At 39.7% G+C, this 12,146-nt stretch overlaps 1 protein-coding gene across 1 annotated transcript in view; it reads right to left on the bottom strand.

Moving 5' to 3' along the window:
• LOC133618808 (cadherin-4-like) overlaps positions 1–12,146 on the bottom strand; it is a 628,483-nt gene that overhangs the window by 54,155 nt on the left and 562,182 nt on the right. Inside the window, exons 10-11 of the mRNA XM_061979541.2 lie at positions 7,776–7,961; positions 3,824–4,080 (exon numbers count right to left, since the gene is read on the bottom strand). Of these exons, the coding sequence (XP_061835525.2) occupies positions 3,824–4,080; positions 7,776–7,961 (443 nt within the window). The remainder of the gene's footprint in view (positions 1–3,823; positions 4,081–7,775; positions 7,962–12,146) is intronic.

Below are 12,146 nucleotides of genomic sequence, written 5' to 3'. Positions count from 1 at the left end.
CGAAAGTTCGCTAATAGCTGAGCTTTTATTGTTGGCCGGGGTTGAAAAGTCGCATACCACGCCGTACCACCCTATGGGGAACGGCCAGGCTGAGCGATTTAACCGCACCCTGGGTTCGATGATTCGAGCTCTACCGCCACGCTTAAAAGCAAAATGGCCTCAGATGCTGACTTCACTGACTTTTGCATATAATTGCACAGTTCATGAAACCACGGGGTTTCCGCCATTTTTCTTGATGTTTGGTCGCACTCCTCGATTGCCTGTCGATGTGATGTTTGAGAGCGTTCTCTTAGATGGAGAGACCGTGGACGTGGACAAGTATGTTCAGTCTCTGGGAAAAGATCTGAGGGAAGCCATGACACTAGCTCAGAAACATATCAGCAAACGACAGACCAAGCAAGCTGAAGTGTATAACCGAAAGACAAAAGGATTCTCCGTAGAAGAAGGCGACAGAGTTTTGCTAGCGAACAAAGGCGAGAGAGGGAAAAAGAAATTATCAGATCGTTGGGAGAGTGCAGTATATGTGGTTGTAAGCAAGAACGACGAACTTCACACATACAGCATTCGACATCCGGTCACTGGCCGGATCAAGACAGTTCACAGAAATTTGATTATGCCGGTTAAGTTCTTGCCGCTTCCTTCGTGGGAGGAATCTGATGAGGAAGTTGAGTTTCCTGTCCTCAGTGATAGTCAGAGTCAACAGTCTGGGGGTTCATTGGGCCAGGAAGAGCAGAGTGATGCCAGGACCGCACGTTGGGTATCTGGTCTTTCTGAGTCGCTAGTAGAGGGGGAGGCTGACCTTTCTGTTTTGTCAGATTTACCTGAGGGTCACGGTGAAGGACAGCGGGTCGATAGTGGGGATGCCAGTGGTTCTCCTGAAATAATCGAGGCTAGTTCAGGTAATTTTCAGCCGCTTGACCATTCATTTGATACTTGTGCTGTGTCTGGGGTAAGAGATTTTGCATACTCAGTTGCGACTTCGTGTGTGGATTCTGTTGCTGCGAGCGAGTCTCAGACAGTAGTTACTGTGCAGGAGGGGGGTTCTGTGAGTTCTCTGAGAAGTGGACTCCGCACAAGATTAGGTAGATTAGTTAGGCCGGTAAATAGGCTTATCCAAGTTATGTCCACACAGAAAGTTGAGGTTAGGGGTTAGAGACTTCCATCTTTAAGGATGAGGTTTTTTTTTCCCCTTCTGTCTTCTTCGCTTCTTTTGTTTTTATAATGAGAGGAGTTATTGTAATGCTGACAGAATTTTCATTTTTCATAAAAACATGAAAACAAATTCCAGTGTTTATAGTATTGGGTACATATTGCTGGCACTATGTATTTCTAAAAGCCTTAAAATGTGTATATGGCCCTTTTTCCTATGGTTGAGTAAGAGACTGATCACCTAGTGCTCATCCTAATCCTGAGTTGGATAGTTTTATTAACTGGATAGGCTGGTTTATGAGTTTGTAATGAGGGAATTACATAGTGGTACCTGAAGATACTATATGTACAAATTTTTTTTGCTGTGTCGTATTATTAAAGCTGTGAGTCTTGTTCATTTTATAGCGCAAAACAGTGGGGGTGAATGTAATAGTGTGATGTTGTTGCGCTATATTATGAACTAGACAGGGTATTATATTTATTTTGAAGTAACGCTTTTATTTTGAAGAACCGGATGTCCGGTGCGGGAAGTGTCTTTGCTGTTTTTCGATTGCTTTACTTCCTCTTCCTTCGGACTTCTGAACGAGAAGGTAATAGTTCTCCACTGCTCCGTGTTTCTTCATATTGTAAATAGTCTTCCTAAACGTTCCTAGATACTTGAAAAGTTAACTCAGTATTGTTGTGGGTACAAGTGATGTGTTGTTTTGAGTAATTTTTATGTACAATTTCGGTTATTTAGACGTAGAGCGTCGACTGTGTAAATTGTTTGATAGTACTTACGCGTGGTGTTTGCATTACACAGGAGCAGATATCACTCCGCCAGAAAGTTGAGACCTGTGTGTGTGTTTTGTGTTTCCAACACAGGTATGTGGATTTGTGCATTATTATTTTGTAAGAAAACGTTTTTGTTAATGTAATTTAATTTATTATTATTTTTATATGAATGAATGAATGTTACTTCCTCTTCCTTCGGACTTCTGAACGAGAAGGAGCAGATATCACTCCGCCAGAAAGTTGAGACCTGTGTGTGTGTTTTGTGTTTCCAACACAGGTTTCCAATAAATACTGAACCGACGGCATGGTGAAGTGTCTTTTATTTAAAAAAATTACACAACGCAGAAGAAGACTCACTACACTAACACCCTCCCTGGATTGTTAATAATCAAATGTAAACAATCAAATGTAGATACTTTTCTTATGCCTTCTGATCTCTCTCTCTCTCTCTCTCTCTCTCTCTCTCTCTCTCTCTCTCTCTCTATGTCCACTACTTGCTGTACATATCCTACCAAGTTAGACCTACACTGTTTCAATATCCATTTCTCTGTTCTCAATTGTTGATGACTGATAACAACCAAACCTAACCCCCCCCTCCCATCCACACCCCGAATTGTAAATAATGTAAATAATTCAATGTATACACCCTGATGATTATCTTGTGTGATGACTGTATTATGATGATAGTATATATGATAGTATATATCTGTATCATGAATCAATTTAAGTGGACCCCGACTTAAACAAGTTGAAAAACGTATTCGGGTGTTACCATTTAGTTGTACGGAATATGTACTTCACTGTGCAGCCTACTAATAAAAGTCTCAATCAATCAATCAAAAGCCCTAGTGTGTAACATGTTTAGCCATTTCTTTTCCTCTCGTCCTCCAGTTATAATGAAACTTGAAGGAGACTTAGCTCATGTTATGCTATGGCGGTGAGGATTAGTAACTTAGTATATATGTAAAATAAAATAGCTGGTGACTTGGGCGAACCACAATCTTCTTACAATTACCATGAAATTAACTACTACTGTATATAAGAAAATGAGAATAAGGCGGTGAGTTTGAAAGGGGAAGTTGGACTTGTTCAAACCAACACAAGCACTGCACTGCACTGTGCCAGGTAAAGATCACAATTTAGGAGTTTCTGTAAAGACACTTGAAGCAATGCAGATTTGTGAGGTGTCATCAAAAGGCAACTATACTTAATGCACTGGGATTTAGACACACTCTGCAATACGGACAAAGTTGGGATAAGAGAGGTTGAATACAGGAAAAGACCACTGCAGGGGGGCATCATGCTGTGTCAAGTTTTAGACTGTAGCCAGCTGTTCCTTTTATTTCCATTCCTGCCAAACTCTCTTTCTTTATTTCACTGTGTGCGTGCGTGCATGTAGGCGCGCGCACGCGTGTGTGTGTGTGTGTGTTTGTGTGCGTGCTCACCTCAGTTTGTGCAACCTGAAGAACACACACACACTTCTTTTTACTCCCTATTGACCTTCAGAGCCTCCTTACTCAGGGTCCTTACTACTGGCTCATAAAGGTTTCATAGTTTACACTAAATATAGTCCCAATTCTCACCCTAAATTATCAAAAGCAAGGCTTCTTGGACTGGTGCCAGTGCATATGGGGAGATTTTGGCAAGGTGTCTGCTCAGCAATGGTGATATATGAGCAAAACTTCAAGGCTCAGTCAGGAAATGTTTTTCAATGTAATATTCATCCCTTTAAAGATAGACGACCAAATAGAATATGGTCTTTTAAGTCAATATGTTTTTGTCAGCGCTATTCAGGATGCATTTCTGCTCCAATTTTCTCTTGGCTGGGTCATATGCCAACACTTCATAGTCCCACTTAGGAAAAGGGGAATTGTGAAATTCCCTCAGCAGTATTTCATACCTGATTGTCTGCTGCATTTGTAGTCGGTCGGGATCTGAGGCTGAGAAGGTCGTCAGACTCGTGCCGGCCGGAACACCCTCCTCAAATCGGATGTGTTTTGGGTTTGTGGGGAAATAGGGGGGTTCATTGACGTCCTGAACAGATATGGTTACCCCTGCCGTAGATTGGAGGGAGGACTGAATTCCACTAGCCAGATGGGCCTGGTTAGACACCACCACTGTAAGCATGAAGGCTCGGTTCATCTCAAAATCGACCGGCTGGAGGAAGAGAGCAGAAAGCAAAAAAATACTTTTACTAATTACATTTGCTACTAAAATCACTTTTCTTTTCTTCTTACCATTCATTCACCAGGCTCTGAAAACATAGAATTGACATTTTTCAAAGAACTTGATGAACTTTTAGTTTTTTTCTGACATTTGTATATTCCAATTACTATATTGTGCTGCAACCCTAATTAACTAATTTTATTTTATTTTATAATTACTATATCACTAGAGGGAGACAGAAGATATAAACTACAAGACAGTTGTTGACTGTGATAGCAAAATCTGTGTTAACAGATGATGCATTCACACACAAACACTGGCACGCACACACACAGACTGACTCTGAAGAAGGCCATTACATGAGCTAGACAGCCTGTCGACCCCCTTTGTGAGTGTTTGCATGTCTGTTCAGTGTAAAAGATGCTTTCTAGATGAGCTAAACCAAGGGTGACAGTTATGTGGTCTTTTAATGAAGACTACATGTTTGGGTTCAAAAGCCAGCAGCAGGCAAATAAATAAGAATGACATCAATGCGCAGCTTGTAGGTAAAGTACCGCGTCTCTAAATAGGCGAGTGATGATTACAGCCACAAGGCTTGTGTCTGGAGCGTGTGATGGTAATGATAATTAGGTACAGCATCTTTCAGCAGACATACAGGGTGTGATATTTAAATTCCTAATAAGGCCTCTTGGTTGACAACACCTCTAAATGTCTGTGTGTGTGTGCACGTTAGCAACTAGTAAATGTGAGCATGCATGTTAGGACTGCAAGACCTGTGGTGCACTCAGTATATTTACAGCCCAACCACGCTCGTAGGGATTTCAGCACAGGAACAAAGTCTGATAGTGTTACGAAACAAACATATACTCACCCAAAAAACATCCATTCCATCTTTTGCGCATTGGTAACCATGTTATATTTCATATCTTTCTTTTCACTTTTTAACCTAATTTGTTCTCCCTTAGGCAAAAAGTGTCAGCCCTTCAGAACCCCACACTGTAGGAAATTGTGTCACCTCAGCAACCCACTAACCTATAGCTGCCAAACATTGGTGTTAGCAATCCAGCAGATCTCCCTCCACCCCCATTTTTCAAGTGACTGACTGCACTGTTTATGGGTAGATTATTTATTTTGCAACAGCATTAGAATGCTTAAAATTAATGTATCAACTCAAACTCACTAATCAGATTCTTGACACAATCTTTACATTTTTAATATCAATTATAATATGCACTCGTAATGCAGAATTTTATAATATGCATTACTTTTGTTGATTGCTTTATAAATACAAAAGTATATGTTGTTATAAAAACTATCTGGACAAACCATCTTAAATCTTTTAAAAAGCGATAAAATCCAATTAAACATCAGGATAGAAAACTAGTTTAAGGATATAGGCGTCATTTGTTCAGAAAGCTAAGAGACAAGGGACAGGGCATGAACCTTAAATAAGTCATGTAAGACTTTTTATCTCATGAAATGGATAATACAGTATAGTCAAAAAGTCATTTTTATGGTAGTCAAATATACTTTATGTGACAGGAGTGCTCTGATAATTTTAAGAACAAACTTTAATAGAAAAACAAGTCTTCGATCTTGCAAAAAAAATTATTATTATTATTATTTTTTTAATGTAAAATACATAGTTGCACTTTAGAGTGTTCTGCGGATTTTAGAAATCTGCTGCAAAACTGATAGCAATTATATTTTTAAGTACTATTCAACTGGCCGAACTAGTTAAAAAGTTCTGTGTGACGTACCTCAAAACCTCTCAAAGCTTACACCTCTTAGCTCTTATTTCCAAAATTGTGTACACGACTGAGTTAGGGTCTTATGGCCGCTTATGTGGACACTTATACTGCCATCTGGTGGTGTCAGAAGAGTATAACATACAATGGAATTTGGAAAAAAAAAGTGTAAAAATAAGAATTAGCATGTCACTAAACATTAAGTACACGTTTGTGTACTTATGGACTAAGTACATCATATCAAAAGATGAGTGTTAGTTTTTATTGTAATTAGGGTCCAATAAACCCAAATAGCAAAGAGAAATAAAAAAAAGCATGTAAACAACAGCTTGGGCCTTAAGAGGTTAAGAAGCGCTGGATCCTTTTTTTCTCGCCTCTAGCGGTATATTTGTGCTTGTCAAAGCCGATATTAATGGTCAGAACCGATATGTTTGCTACATTGCTGCTATACAGTATGTGACAGGTATTATGCTAGCCAGCTGTACTTGGTGCACAGCGGATGTCAGCCGCTGCGTATTGTTGTTTTTTTGACCGCCTTTAAAGCCGCTTCAATCGCAATCTTAATACAATCCAGTCACACAATTTGTATTTTTTTTTTTCATAATTGGATTGTCAAATTAGAGTATTTTGTATCCTCACAAAAACGTCACAATACGAGAGATTTGTAATTGAGTTGAGATGACGGTAGATGAGTCTTTCCCGCAGAATCCGAAAACGTTGGCAGCTATGCGAACCTCTAATTCACTGAATACTGAATTCTCCAAAGTCACCTTATTCCTCCTTTCTGACCACCCTGTCATATCTCGTGTTTATCATAATAAATGACTCACATACTGACTCATTCCACCCAATAGGCTTCTGTTTGTGTACTTTAATGAATTTATATTTTCCTGTTTGTCTATTGGCAACACTAGCACCTGAATTCTAAAATGCGAAAGTCCTCATCAACCCTGCTGAGAGCTGCGTAAATGTGACATGGTCTGGTTAGGACCTGAGCCTTTATTTACAGAGGAGCATTTGCAACCCCATGGGGGATTATGAATACCTGGTTGTGGTGGCATCACAAGTGTATGCTAGCAGCCCATTGGTAAAAATGTCAATATCTTGACTATACCTATTGCATGTAGTTATTCCATTCCCTGGAGTGAGCTAAGACTGTTTACTTGTTTAGGCAGTCTATTTCTCGTCATTCCCAGGAGGTCTCCCATCTCCTATTTTATGACTTCCTGATAATATCCCCTGGGTTCCGACGGAAGCTTGCGGCTACTCGGCCACCTGCTGAATTTGACATCAGGGAGGATAAGGGATGGACCATAAAAGGCAGTCATCTACAGGAATTGAAGAGAAACAAAATGCCAACGTGCACTTCTCATGACACTGTGGGAATCACAGGAAATGCTATTGTTATTTCTTTAGCATCATTGGTTGATGTGAGATGAGATTTGCTGGACTCATACATCATAAATAAATGATTGCTTTGATTGATCAACACACACCTCTGGGAAGCAGAACAAACAAGTGGACACTATATTGTCTGTTTCCTGTATTTCTTTACATTTTGCTTTTATGGTAAAGGGGTTAAACAAGCCGGATAACCTTTGTCCAATTGGCTGAACACAACAACAAGACAAAGCATTCTTGTCGCTGTCGTTCACTACAGCTGGTAGCCCATTAAAGAGTAAAAAAACTGCTGCCTCTGTAATTGAGAAATCAATATCTTATTTGCTACAGTGGTCTCGCCAGCCGATGTGCGAAGTGTGGGTGTGTTTTTCAGAAGGGCTTCTAATCCCTCATTTTAAACAAGAGGGGTCATTCTAAAGGCAAAAACTCCAGTCTGATATCACAAGAGACCTAACATTTAAAATAAAAGAATGAATAATAAAGTGGTGATGACCTGTGAGTACAGAGGTATGGCAAAGTGATTGGTCATTGTCTTACCTTTACCACAGTCACCATGCCGTCATTGGTAACGGGATCAGTGCGAATGTTGAAGAGGCCAGACGGATCTCCACTGATGATCCTGTAAATGGCGTTCCAGTTCGGAGAATGCGGTTGGTCGGCATCTATCACCGTCAGATTAGCCACCACAACATCCACACGATTCTCAGGAACCTCACCGGAAAACTGCAGAGATTGGGAAAAACGTTACCTTGAAAAATGTTGCTTCAAAATCAAATTATTTTGACAAATGTCCTTTCAGGATATATTGAGCTGTTGAAGTGTGGCAATTTGTTCAAAAAGCCCATTTCTCTCGCTCTTCCATTTCTCTTAAGTGAAGCAGTCGTCTTTTCAGCTTTTCAGGTAGAGTAAGTTTAATGAGCCTGTTTTTGCTACCTCTGAGTCGTAAACACAATTGCACACAGGAAATGCACATGCACACAAACGTCTGAAAGTTTCCTGCTTTTTCTCTACTAGTCCACATTCGTGCACATTAATGTCCTGTCCCTAAGAAAGTAACAAAAAAGTAGAAGTGAAGAAAGCAAAGTAAAGCCACAAGTGGAGCAGGGTAGAACATCTGTTTGAGTGTACAGTGTATGAGTGGCTTTTAGCTGTCCCTTTGCTGCGCAAACACATGTGCTAAGTCCTGATAAGCCTGACGACAAGTGAGCTGCTGTCTGTCAGATGTCTGTTATGGTAGGGATTGACCAAAGTCACACAGGCTCTGGGGATAAAGATGAACCAGAGGCGGCGGCGACTGTGCCGCTCTGCTATAACTGAAGCCCCGCCCACATGAGCAACCCTAAAACTTGGAAGCTATCACACATGGTCGGATTGTGATTATGTTCTTACGTCAGCTCATCTGGAGGCAACAGGCGCCAAGCATGATGGCGTCATCGTGTCACCATGGGGTAACAGACATGGTTGAAGCCACTGAGCCGCTTATATGAGTGTATGATATCAAAGAGCAAAGCCTCAGACCAAACCCTCCAACGGGTCATAATACCCCGCACAACCTTTGCATCAGGCGCAATCAGCCGACAGCTGAATGTGGATTAAAACCCTGCGTCTGGAGAGCTGTTCAGAAACTTGGTGACATTCTTAAGACAACACACGTTCGGATGGTCTTGAAGCACTGCTCACAGGGAATAAATACCAGGCTGTTGTACATTTCAGTCTGAACACGTGAGTAATCATAGTTGTTTATTGCCAATTTTGGTCAGGGACTCATAAATAGCTAGTTTAACAAACAAACAAAAAGTTTGAACAATATGAACGACAAAGCACCCTTGAGCTTCTGGATCTGATAAAGAATCACTGCTGCTCTCACCATCAAAATAGCTAGTTTAACAAACAAACAAAAAGTTTGAACAATATGAACGACAAAGCACCCTTGAGTTTCTGGATCTGATAAAGAATCACTGCTGCTCTCACCATCAATAAACTAATTCACAATGACTGGCAATCACAAATGAACAATTGAGGGATGTGTTTTAGCCTTTTGTCCAGAGAGCTGTTTGTTCTTAAAATATGAGCTTTTGGGAAACTCTGTCAACAATATGATTGAGTAGCTGGACAGGACAAAAAAAACCAACTCTGACTTAAGTGTTTGTGTGGATAGGGAAAACAATATTTTTTTGATTTTGTCATAAGAAATGGGTGACATTATTTCCTGTTGTTGAACACTATTTGAAAATAGAATATGACGTTATCGACTTACAGGTGTTGGTTTCATTTAATACAGCAATGAAAAACAAAACACATTTTCCTTGGCTTAGTGTAAGTACTAATCTTAAAGAGATTAGACACACTCTTTGTCTGTGTAGTTACCCACTCAGTGGCCTAGTGGTTAGAGTGTCCGCCCTGAGATTGGTAGGTTGTGAGTTCAAATCCCGGCCGAGTCATACCAAAGACTATCAAAAAATGGGACCCGGTACCTCCCTGCTTGGCACTCAGCATCAAGGGTTGGAATTGGGGGTTAAATCACCAAAATTGATTCCCGGACGCGTAACCGCTGCTGCCCACTGCTCCCCTCACCTCCCAGGGGGTGATCAAGGGGATGGGTCAAATGCAGAGGACACATTTCACCACACCTGGTGTGTGTGACAATCATTGGTACTTTAACTTTAACTAGAATGTACACATCATTAAACATCTAATACTGTATATCACTATATTAATGACCAAGTCAGTTGTGGTAGCTTTTTCAGGCTTCTGATTGGCCAAAATGCGCACGGCAGCTGGTGAATGTGTGTTCCTGTAGACTGCTTTCAAACTGCACTTGTGTGGACGGATTTTTTTCACACCACAGAGAGAGAGAAATGTGCATTTTTAAAAATATGTGTTTGTGTGGGCATGGCCTTATTCGTATGATAAAGATGAGTTTCACAAGGATATCAGGGTTGCCTAAAATAATATATTTGTCTTCTGTCTTCACAGAATTCATGAAAAAATAATAATTTCAATTTTTTAAGAGCTTTGTCATGTTAATCTAGTTCAAAGGTACAGCAAGGAAGAACAAATAATCATGACATGTCATAGACCCTAATATACATTATATATATAATAATATATTTTATTAAAATGTTGTCAGGGGAGGCAGATCCTCATGACAAACAGAAAAAAGATAACATAAAAACATATATTATACCGTCCCCGAAGAGTTAGTGCTGAAAGGGGTTCTAGGAATTTTTTCTATTGTGTTTATGTTGTGTTTCGGTGCGGGTGTTCTCCCAAAATGTGTTTGTCATAATTGTTTGGTGTGTGTTCACAGTGTGGCACATATTTATAACAGTGTTAAAGTTGTTTATACGGCCACCCTCAGTGTGACCTGTATGGCTGTTGACCAAGTATGCGTTGCATTCACTTGTGTGTGTGAAAAGCTGTAGATATTATGTGACTGGGCCGGCATGCAAAGGAAGTGCCTTTAAGGTTTATTGGCGCTCTGTACTTCTCCCTACATCCGTGTACACAGCGGCGTTGTAAAAAGTCATACATTTTAGTTTTTGAAACCAATACCAATAATTTTGAAACCGATCATTTCCGATATTGCATTTTAAAGCATTTATCGGCCGATAATATCGGCAGTCCGATATTATCGGCAGTACGATATTATCGGACATCCCTAGTCATGCTTTTGCGACACGCTTCTATTTCCACACATCTGAAAAACAACCTCATGAGAGTGTAATGATGTTTAGCGATATTTGAGAGGTTTTTCGAAATATGGGTATTTCCTTTACCATGTTTTTGTTGCGATATTTAGATTTTGCGCATTTCTAGGGAAAATGGAAACACATCTTATGACAAGTGAACCCCCCTCCAATCATCAATCATTCATAGTAGTAGAATATAGAGTAAATATTAGTAAATGACACAATTCTCTTCAAAATATAAGAACAGCATTTTATATACTGATACAGTACAATGTGTGATTTATTAAATGAGTGTCGTTTGTTGAAGTACATGAGTCTTTGTCCACATACTTGTATGACCTTTAACCCATGAAGTATTGTATTTTATGTATTGTACAGTCGTCGAACGACATGTCAGCACCTAGATTTTGTCTTTCAGGATTATACCACCCTGCCGCACACGCCTTTCTCTGGGTTATGATAATGAGTTGTGATGTAATTCTAGCAGTAAATCCAGAGACATGCCTCTTATTGTGATCGCCTGCATGAGCAAATAGTCAAGAGATTTAACTTTTTTTTATTTTATCTATTTGCACAAAAGAAAAAAATGCAAGGGTGCATGCATGGCACAGCCTTCACATTTGTACACAAACCCCACCCTTTCCACCATGAAAAAGAGGTCAGCTTTTGATAGGCATGATTAAATATTTATCATACACATTAAAGATAAATTCCCCAAACTTTGTATTTCTGGGACACTCTAAAACACCTATGGGGTTTATCGCGAACACTTAACATCAGCGTAATGGCGTGCCTTCTCAACCAAATGGCTTTTGTAGAAACCCACCATCAAAAACGGCAAAATTATGTGATTTGGTGCAATTACTTTGCTCATAATGGCTCAGATTCCGACACATTAACATTCACTGGACTTACACATTTTGTACCCTGTGTACATTTTGTGTAATTTTTTTTTTGTAAATATGTATACATTTGACATTTATTTTTAAATTCTACTTTATATATTGTCAAGTGCTCCCTTCATGTATCGTATTATATTTAGCTTTATTTTACTTAGTTCTTGCTATCTTGGCCTTATTTCTTATGTTAGCTGTTTTGCACCAACACACCAAGACAAATTCCTTATGTGTGAATATAGTTGGCAATAAAAAATGATTCTGATTTGGATTCTGATAATGGTAAAAACTTTGCTTGTTTGACAATGACGGAAAATGCA

The sequence above is a fragment of the Nerophis lumbriciformis genome, linkage group LG01 (genome assembly GCF_033978685.3).
Source record: "Nerophis lumbriciformis linkage group LG01, RoL_Nlum_v2.1, whole genome shotgun sequence".
NCBI classification, from domain to species: Eukaryota; Metazoa; Chordata; class Actinopteri; order Syngnathiformes; family Syngnathidae; genus Nerophis; species Nerophis lumbriciformis.
This window is presented reverse-complemented; position numbering and strand designations above follow the sequence as displayed.